This window comes from Lolium rigidum, chromosome 7 (genome assembly GCF_022539505.1).
Source record: "Lolium rigidum isolate FL_2022 chromosome 7, APGP_CSIRO_Lrig_0.1, whole genome shotgun sequence".
In the NCBI taxonomy this organism is placed as follows: Eukaryota; Viridiplantae; Streptophyta; class Magnoliopsida; order Poales; family Poaceae; genus Lolium; species Lolium rigidum.
Genome location: NC_061514.1, coordinates 304,130,510 through 304,140,711, shown reverse-complemented (window position 1 = coordinate 304,140,711; position 10,202 = coordinate 304,130,510). Strand labels below are relative to the sequence as shown.

Sequence of the window (10,202 nt, the reverse complement as noted above, 5' to 3'; positions counted from 1 at the left end):
GGAGCATGATGGAAGCGGTGGCGTCGATGGAGATGGCTTCCGGGGGCACTTCCCCGTCCCGGCAGGGTGCCGGAACAGAGAGTTTTGTCCCCCGAATTGGAGTTTCGCGATGGCGGCGGCGCCCCTGGAGTCTTTCTGGAGTTTCGTCAATCCGTACTACGTTTTTAGGTCGAAAGGGGTTATATAGGCGAAGAGGCGGCGCCGGAGGGTCGACAGGGTGGCCTCCCCATAGGGGGGCGCGGCCTAGGTGTGGCCCGCGCGGCCCACCCCTCTGGTGGCCCCCTGGCTCTCCTCCGACTCTACTTCGGTGTTCTGGATGCTTCCGGGAAAAATAGGATGTTTGGCGTTGATTTCGTCCAATTCCGAGAATATTGCCCGAACAGCCTTTCTGGAACCAAAAACAGCAGAAAACAAGAACTGGCACAGTGGCATCTTGTTAATAGGTTAGTTCCGAAAAACGCATAAAATCATCATAAAGTGCAAGCAAAACATGTAAGTATTGTCATAAAACAAGCATGGAACGTCAGAAATTATGGATACGTTGGAGACGTATCATGCAGCCGCCCCCGACATGCTGCTGATCCGACTGTCCATGGTCAATGTGAATGCACATGAATCAAGAAATGCATTTCTCGATCAATTTTGACACATTGAAGATACTCTTCTATACAAAGAGTGAGTAGAGTTGATGCCCTCCCATTTGCTAGTTACATATTAAAGTATTAAGGAATGGGATATCAAATTGAAGAAACTTGACCATTAGCCATTGCAAAATGTCAGGTGTGGATTTCCCAAACCAATATATAAGAACCACTTATCTAAGAATTTCCAAAAGAAATGAACCTGAAAATGAGTATGAACAAAACAGAACCATTAGATAGGAACATTTTAGTAATGCGGGGAAATAGCTTACAATAGTAATAGTGCAACATGCAAATCACTATATGCAAATCCATAGAAAAACGTAAAACTTTCACCAGTCGGGCCAAAATCCCAACAATGTTATTAGCCATTTATATCTTCTTCTTCTGCGGTGCCTCTGCCAGGTTACTAAAAACATCCAGATATTTCATGAGTTGCTTGGTATTACTCTGTCCATAAATAGCTGTCAAATATAAAACATCTATTTATGGATGGAGCGAGTAGTAAAATTACTATAATTGCAACAAATATTTATGCAAGGACAATAATTCAGAGCATCTACTCTTCTATCAGGTCATCTAAAACAACATATTTTCCATTGAATTTAACTTCATATACATGGCCCTGCGATGTACAAACCTATGTGATGTTGTTAGGCTTGGGACTCACTCAGTTACCAGGTTACACTTCGCCTCGTTGATGTCGCTAGCTCATCCCCTATGATCTAAAATAATTTAACACAACTATAACTCATCAACAGTTGACTCTAAAAGAAACTTAACCAAAGTTTCTGCAAGATACCACATAATGACATAAATAAGCAGCAACAATATCCAGAACTATGACAGCAGTGACAACGCAACAATTAATGTAGCTATGAGGAGGCTTGGCGGGAAAAATGTTAACCATGCTCTCGCTAAAACCATATTTTCAGTAAGAAGCACCAAAGAACACAACAAGTCACACAATATTTTCAGTAAGAAGCACCAAAGAACACAACAAGTCACACAATAGGATGTAAAATATGTTTAGTGCGTCACATTCTACAGCATCTAATCCAGTTCCGTACATTAGAAAAGCAAAAGGCATAGTTGTATTCTTCAAGATGAAAGCAGAATAAAAATGTACTTAAATAACAAAGATAAATTTGCATCAGACTAAATACCTTGCTCAATAAAATCCAATCTCCATAAGAAACTTATTCTACCTCCTCTTTCACAATCCATCTTAGTTTCACTTCATTTAAATGTTTCATGGTCGCTGATCATCATATCCATGAGTAAGAAAATGACAATCCCTTTCTAGCAGAGTCATTTTGCTTCGCACTACTGATGAACTTATCAAATATCACTTGAGCTCCATCTGAAAAATCACCAAACTGTGTTTCCAATAGAAGCATTGAGTTTGGGTTCTCCATTGAATAACCCAACTCAAAGCTCTAAACACAAAATTCCAACAAGGAACTGTTCAAATTCTTGCATACATCAGGTCATAATAAAGCCCGATCAATCGTCAAAGGAGAACACATTAAGTGTAGCTACCCATGCGGGTAGCAAATGCACTCTCATTTAAATTAAATACTTAATGTCAGATGACAAGGTTATGACATGTAAAGTGCACGTCTAAAATTATCAATTTGTTAAGATAAGAGTATAAATCAAAGGGTCACGATACTCCCTCCGGTCCTAAATATAACCCATGTAGGGTTTTGAGAAAAATTCCATAATATAAGGTTTAATACATTGCCCCACTTGTATGGAAAATATTTTTAGTGATTCGACTATGTTTTCTTAGCTTATGCAAAGTCCTCTATTAGCTCACGTTAATTGCCTAGGGTTAATCCTAACCAAACAAGGTGTAATTTTTACCAAAAGTGTGTTTCTTAATTTCCGTGCCAAAAACTATATGGCTTATATTTAGGACCGGAGGGAGTATTATTTAGTGTACAGCCATATCTCTGAGATCTTTTGGTCTACTAATTCTTCGATCTCAGTATTGATGATGCTTCCTTAATTTTCATCTATTTATCTACAACCTTGGACATAATTGCGCAGGAATTTGTCAGTCAACAAAGCTCAAAATGAAGTAAAGTGTATTTCGAGAGTCTGGTTCCCATATGGCAGATCTATATGTATTGGAGTGGTTTTACCTGCTGTTGAAGGAACTGGCTATCAATAATGTCGCTCAGCTGAGGACCAGTGTGCCTTGTTGCTACCTGTTAAAGTTTGGATCAACGTTTTAAATACGCGGTGGCATAGCGTTGCATGTACTGGTTTTCATAAATAGATCAGAAATCCATTTAGTGTAAATCATGCATACAAAAATCAGATTTACAATAGTTTAGCTGTAAATAGGCATGAATGAGCAGGTGCAGGCTCTGCAGCTTCTCATTCACCATAGCCAACTCCATTGCTGAAACTACAAGAGATCTCAATTTAATTAAAATACAGGAGGAATGTGCATATGTAGCCATCAGTTGGGTTCAGATATTTAACATCTCGCCACTTCATGCCCCGTTGTTTCAACGAGGACATGGCCAGTTTCTAATCAGACACCTTCGCATAAACAGATACACCTATCTTAGATTAAACTATCTTACTTTCCCAAGCTAATTAATCTGGCAAAAACTGAGAGCCCCTTCCTATCCCTGAGTATGCAAAAATCGAAAGCCCTTCCTACCCCCTAGCTAAACAATCATCGCAACTGAACATGAATGAATGCGGTTCTTGGAGGTGGCCGCGTGAGGGCGTCAATGCCAAACGCGAGGTGGTGCCGCGGTGGTCGTGTGTGAATCTCCCTGAAAACCTAGCCGCTCACTGATCTGACAGAGGAAGAGAATAATCGAACCCGAACCACCATCGAGGCAACGCCAGTCGAACCGTCCCCCCTCTACCCCTTGCATCCTGTTTTGGGCCCCCGGTGGAGGCGCGCAGGGGGGACGGCACCAACGCACGGGGGAGGAGCGTCCGCGCTTGCGGTCTCCAATTCCGGTGGTGGAGGGCGCATGAGGGGTGGAGGAGATGATGCCCCTATCGAGCGGCGGAAAGCTCATCGACCTTGGCCATGGGGGCGGCGGCGTAGGGAGCGAGTGAGAGGAGGGAGACACAGAGACAGAGGGGGTATGAGGGGTGGGGAGATGGATGCCCCAGGTGTCGCACGGCGAGAAAAGTGGGCGACCTTGGCCATCGGGGGCGGTGGCGCAGGAGGGACCAAGCGAGAAGAGAGATGATGGAGAGAGGACGCCGTGACGGAGAGCGAGAGATGATTAACAAGTAAGCGGGATTAACGGGTGAGCGCGGTATGGTACGAGGAGGTTTGACGAAGGAGGGAGGCAGGAGATGGAAAACAGAACGATTTGGAGGTGCGAAATCCCCCAAATCGTGGAGACAATTAGCCATCAATGTCTGCCTTTTTTTCCTTATGTGATTAGGTGGGAGGATAAAATGATTCTATTAAAAATATGGTTGACGAAAACTATAACCGGAGAAAACAGAACATGTTCCTCCTTTTTATATAGCAGAGAGTACATATTTATTGGTTGACATCAGAGTAAGTTTTATATGCATGAAGCATGGAATAATGCCCCTCCATGTATGCATTTACGCAGCTGGTGCATTGGTTATTTATTTACTACTTTGGTTAGCTAATTTAACATATTTTTTAGTCAAATGGTGTGGCTTTAATTAATGAAGTGTGATACTGCCTAGGATAACGGCCAGTGCTATATATATCCTTGGAAAACCAATGTTTTATAAGACTGCTCATAGTGGGAGTAACTTAGGTAGTAACATCACACATTTCAAGATATTTTGGTGACATGGCATAGCAATAAATGAAGAAAGAGAGGGAGGTGGTAACTAGCTATGTTACCATAACATCACACACCCCAAGATAAAATGAGTCTACTAACAAATAAATGAGACTTTGCATGATACCATCTCTAAGTTACTTTCCACTATGAAGGTAGTAACATAGACTAGTAACTTATGCATGACACCATCTTATATTACTCCCCACTATGAGCAGCCTAAGTATTTTAGCGGTTGTAGCGACTAACAGCTTTGGTGGTTGGAAGCTTCAGTTAAGGTTTTTCTATCTGAGCTGAGAGCACGTCCACTTGCTTGGCCATTATGGCTTCCGTGGAAAATATCTTGCAAAATGATAAAAAAATGCATTGCATGTTGATCCGACTAGACGGTACCCCTCGCGTTGTTGTGGGATTATCAGCTGACTTAGAAGAAGATAAAAACAATAGAATTCTTATGGAGTGATGTAATTGAAATGTATTTACTTCAATGGATGGATTAACATGTTGTTAGAAATTCACACTCTAGTATATGTCAATAGCACTTTTATGAGGACGCTGACCTATTACACAGTACTCACAAACAAAACGAATTTTTTTTGAGAAATGCGTTGCTGAAGTCAGTCATGCGACGCCTTTGATTAGTTGGGTTAGAGCAAGTTCAATAGTAGAGCCAACTGTTAGCTATAAGCCAAGTGCCATATCATCTATAGTCATCTTAGATCAAACATGTACAATAGTGAGCTATAAAATTGTACTACTTTATTAGTGTCTGGTCCACCATTATAGCAATAATGTGAATTAACCAGTTGACAAATGTTGTTCGAATTGATGGAAATAAGTGTTTAATTAATATGACAAGCATCTCTTAATCACACGGTTAAATAAAAGTTTAACACATTCATACACATTACTAACCAGGATTTAAGCTCCATTTTAACCACACAATTATGTAATTCAAGTAAACAACATGAAACAGGAAATCAAGATGGGCACATATAACTCTATAATATCTGGTTAGCCTCGGTTTTGCTCCAATTTTCTTATACACACAAGCAGCTAAGCAAACAATGTACCAAACACAAACAAGCAGCTAAGCCAGTGGCGGATCTCCCATTCTGGCAAGGTCTGGCCTATGCAATAGCTAGCATTGACAATTAATACTAATAGACTATTACTTGAGCAGATTTTATGCTAGAACTAGCGCTTAATCTTAGCTTGTGGTATCAATTTTTCCTCTAAGCTATCATCTTCGCCACACCATAATCTTGGGTCATCCTCCGCTACTGAGCTAAGCAGTACTGGAGTAGCAAGCTGCTAAGCAAGACCTAATCAAATTAGCATAGCATCATTGCGTTGAGGAAGGAGCAGAGAAAAATGGTATCTAAAGCAAAAAAAGGTGACCATGACCATGATGCCCTGTTTTCTTTGCCAACAACCCCAAATGTGCAAAAAATGGTATTTAAAGCAAAAAAGGTTGAGAGGTTGAGAAATTTACCTCGGACGGGTCGTCGGAGTTGGATTCGTCGAAGGTGGGCACGTCGTCGGGGCTGTTGATCTTGAGCCCCGCCGCCTTCCTCTCCTGCCTCTCCCGGTTCTTCTGGTTCTTCTTCTTGCGCCGACGCATCTGCGCGTCTGTCTCGTGCGCACGCTTCTTCCTCGCCAGTGCAGCCACCGTGGAGCCGAATCTTGCCGTCTGGCCCCAAGCGGAGCTCAGATCTGGGGCAGCTCCGGCCGCCGATGGTGCGGCCAACTGGGTGTCCTCAACCGCCGCCTCCTTGCCCTTCCCCTCCTTCCCCTTCCCCCTCTCCATGGACGAGCGCGAGCGAGCACGAGCGAGAGCACGAGCGAGAGCAAGCTGTGCTGTTCTTGACCTAGGGTTTTTTCCCGATTTGGGGATTGCTTTGGATGGATGTGCTGAAGAGGACAGGGGAGAAAGAAATATATATCTCGGCGGTTCCGCCGTGGCCGCGCGTGGATACGTAGGCGTATAATACATAGCGGTATGGGTCATACGGGCTTGTACAGGGGCTGATACAAACCCAGCCAAACCTGCAGTACACAGAAGATGACGATCATGCCCCCAGACCCGAAGCGGTATCAACGAATCCTAACCGTCCATGTGTTTTCGCGATTTGGCGACTTTGTGGTGGGTGCGTACGGAAGCAAAAGCGCTAACATTATTGGTGGCGTACCCTATAGGTATGCCACTAGTATCTCAACTACTAGTTGCATACATAGATGGTACGCCGAGAAGAGGTTTTCCCCTATAGCCTTGTTGTCCTGCAAGAGGATCCCGTCGGGCGTTGACTATGGGGGCATCGAGGATGTTGGTGGGCGTCGCGATGCAGAGCGGAGGCATCGCCGTCGGCGCAAGGAACCTGGCGTTCCTGATGGACGACACCAGGAGCGGCTTGAACAACGGCGTGAGCACCAGCTGGCTGGGGCACCCAAGGAAATCTCCCGCGGACGACGCCGGTGACGTACAAGCCCACAAAGCAGACTGCGAGCAGGAGTGCTATCGATATGGACAAAGCCTTGCCAGAACGCCGAACGAGTAAGGTGCCCACCACCGCACTGCAGTTGCCGAAGTTGGCCCCTTTAGCTGCTGCGCGCGTCACGGGGAGCAACTAAACCGTTGCGTTGTCTACCTCTTTTAATCAAACAGAACCCACATGTTCCCAAATCCACGCTCACGCGGAGCAACTAAACCGATGCGCTGTTTATCACTTATGGTTTTGCTAGGTCTCAGTCAACCGAGATTTCTTAAGTCTAAGTCACTTAAATTACTTGAGTTGTACTTTTCTGCCAGAAATGTGCAATTGGACCAAGTTGCAACTTTCTTTAAACTGCAGTTGCACTTTTCTCAGATGACTGGGACTTAAGAAAATCTCAGTTAACTTAGACATAGACACACCCATTTTTGGTTTTCCTAGGTCTCACTCAACCGAGATTTTCTTAAGTATAATTCACTTAAAGTACTTGAGTTGCACTTTTCTCCCAGAAATGTGCAATTGGACGGAGTTGCAACTTTCTTTAAACTGCAGTTGCACTTTTCTAAAATGACAGTGACTTGAAAAAATCTCAGTTAACTTAGACATAGACACACCCTTTATTCTCTGCCTAATTCGTCTTCATCTTGTTGCGTATCCATGCCGCCGTGGGTTCGCGGTCATTTACTTCATCAACCGTACTAAATACACCACTCCTTCCATTACCTCTCGCCAAGCTCAAAATTTTGACACAGACCATACTTAATTTCTCTACATATTTTTGGATCAAACAGCAACTAACTGATCACTGCCAGCTATTGATATAAGAATTCAACCTCAAACCTACCACTAAAATGTAATAAATCTACGTATAAGTTCAAACCACCATCGACTCCCGGCTGATATAATCACTCAGCAACAACAACAACAACAAAAAACCACACATCATGCAACGAAGGCAAGCTAACATGGAACCGGCGCTTACTCAAGGCTGCGACGTACGTACATACATATATTTGTACATACACAGTTGGTCCCTACACAGTTATATGGAACCAGAAGTAAAACGATAAAAGCGGAATTGTCGACAAATTTTAACGGACACTTCATCTAGCATCTGTTATTCCTGGGTCACATCTTATGCCTTGCCGGACTCCTCGCAGCCTGGTGGCTTGAAGGCGATGAAGCTGACGCACTGCACCTGACGGATGTTGTCAAAACCGATGATGCGGACATAGGCGTCAGGGTACTCCTTCTTGACCTCCTCCACCTCCTTGAGGACCTGTGCGGCGTCAGTGCAGCCGAACATGGGCAGCTTCCACATTGTCCAGTACCTGCCGTCGTAGTATCCGGGAGTGCTGCCGAACTCACGGAAGATGAAGCCAACCTTGCTGAACTCCAAGCAGGGAACCCATTTCGAGCGGATCAAAAAGTCGATCTGCTTCAGGAGGGCCTCGGGCGAGAGCGGTGGCAGGTAAGATAGGGTCTCGAATTTCTTGATGCCCTCAATCGGCCACACCTGAATTGTTGATCAGAACACATACACATCAGATGGATGTCAGCTCAATATTTGGTGCGGAGTGAATTGGACTGTCAATAAAACTCGTGCATTTACTACTTTAAAGATGCACATACCTGCATGCACCTGATCCTTCCACCGTTGCTGACGCTGCCGAGGCTGGAGGCGCTGCGGCGGCTGACGGGGAGGCCAGCGGTGGACTTGAGGCCCTGGAAGGGCGCCACAGTAGTGGCCGAGGAAGCCATCACGGCAGGGGCCATTGTAGTACGCACTTAGCTAGCTGCCTAATTGTATATGCTTTACTAAGAAGAGGAGGAGGCAGGGTACACAATCGGCGGGTCACCCACACGGTGTATATATTGCTAGATATGCCCAGCTCTGTTCCATTCCATTCCTTCGAGATATGGTGTGGGTGACTGTGGTGTTTGCCTCCTGCAAGGTGCCTTATCTGTCCGGATCAGGGGAAGAGGGATGGCCGTCGGATACATATCTGTGCTCCAAATTTCTGTCGTACATGTCATTGACTGGTCGCCACATACTTATCTACACTACTGGGGGTCTCAGAGCTTCCATCTGCTGTCTACCAAATGCACAACCAGAACCAGAACGTCTTGACGAAATAGCAGATGGACATGGTAAGTCCGGAAGAATATGACAGCTGCACAACGCTCTCCAACAGCAACAGATCGAGGAATAGGAAATTTTTGACCTTTGGTTTGGGTGGCTGCTGTGAGAACGGCCGTGTCAAACGGATCCGTGCCGTCGAGGGACTGCGCGAGGACGCCCGGCGAAGCTGTACAAGCAGCGTCGCGGGAAGCGATGGCGCAGGTGGCCGAGGTCAGTGAGCGGCGTCGGAGAGAGGAACTCGCCGGAGAAACCGCACCGGAATCCCGCGGCCATGCGCACAACGCGGTCCGGCAAGCTCAACGGAGCCGCGCGCACGGACGCACGCGCACGCCGGCGAGCAAACCGGACGCACTGCCATGGGCCGCCGCCTTTCTTGTCGCGTGAAGAGAGGAGAAATGTGTGGTTAGGGCGCTCCGGATTCTCTCACTTGCTCAAGCCAAGTCAGAGAGCTACGGTGCCTCTGACTTGGGATGATTTTTTACCGCTTGATGGAAATCGAACATCCCAGATCTCACACTGCTGGTCACAGTATGATGAGGACATCCCTACCACACTACTACCTCCGTCATTGCAAGATGAAGGCGTTCCTGCCGTGAAGCTCAAGTCCAATGAAGACAGAATTGGACCAATGACAAGAGCTCGCACGAAGCTACTTAAACAACAGGTGAATTTGTTCCTAAGTGATACTTTGATCGATGAGAACTTTTACCGCTGGATGGAAATCGAACATCCCAGATCTCACACTGCTGGTCATAGTATTACTTATGTATGATCAGGTATGAGGAGAGAGGAAGCATCGCACGAGGAGGAGAGGAGCAGCTGGACGTCAAGCTAGACATGAAAACATCCCATGGAAGCGCGAGGGAGGAGAGGGAGGCATGCGCGAGGGAAGAAGATCAAGTTCAGGCCGGCGCTAGACCCGGTCCGACCGGATGTCACGCCGGCGCGCCCGGTCCCCGGCCCGGTCAACCGGGCGCCACGCCGGACGAGCCCGGCGCCGACCGGATCTCCAACCGGGCACTGTCCAGTAACCCGGGACGCTCTCCACCCGGTCCCTGGCTCGGTCCAAACCGGACCGGCCGGTCCCTGGCCCGGTCAACCGGCCCCCAGACCGGCC

General features: G+C 46.2%; 1 protein-coding gene across 1 annotated transcript; it reads right to left on the bottom strand.

Moving 5' to 3' along the window:
- Positions 1-7,811: 7,811 nt before the first annotated feature.
- On the bottom strand, positions 7,812-8,733 carry LOC124670048 (ribulose bisphosphate carboxylase small subunit, chloroplastic 1-like). Its single transcript, XM_047206565.1, has 2 exons — positions 8,575-8,733; positions 7,812-8,458 (listed from the first exon to the last, which is right to left on the bottom strand). Exons 1-2 carry the CDS (start codon positions 8,716-8,718, stop codon positions 8,078-8,080), a joined length of 525 nt encoding a protein of 174 aa, XP_047062521.1. The 5' UTR covers positions 8,719-8,733; the 3' UTR covers positions 7,812-8,077.
- Between the last annotated feature and the right edge of the window lie 1,469 nt (positions 8,734-10,202).

Excerpts from the sequence above, each read along its gene's own strand:
- LOC124670048 (XM_047206565.1), bottom strand. The coding sequence starts at position 8,718 with ATGGCCCCTGCCGTGATGGCTTCCTCGGCCACTACTGTGGCGCCCTTC. Across the intron at positions 8,459-8,574 it reads GAAGGATCAGGTGCATGCAG|GTGTGGCCGATTGAGGGCAT; the intron begins GTATGTGCATCT and ends TCAACAATTCAG.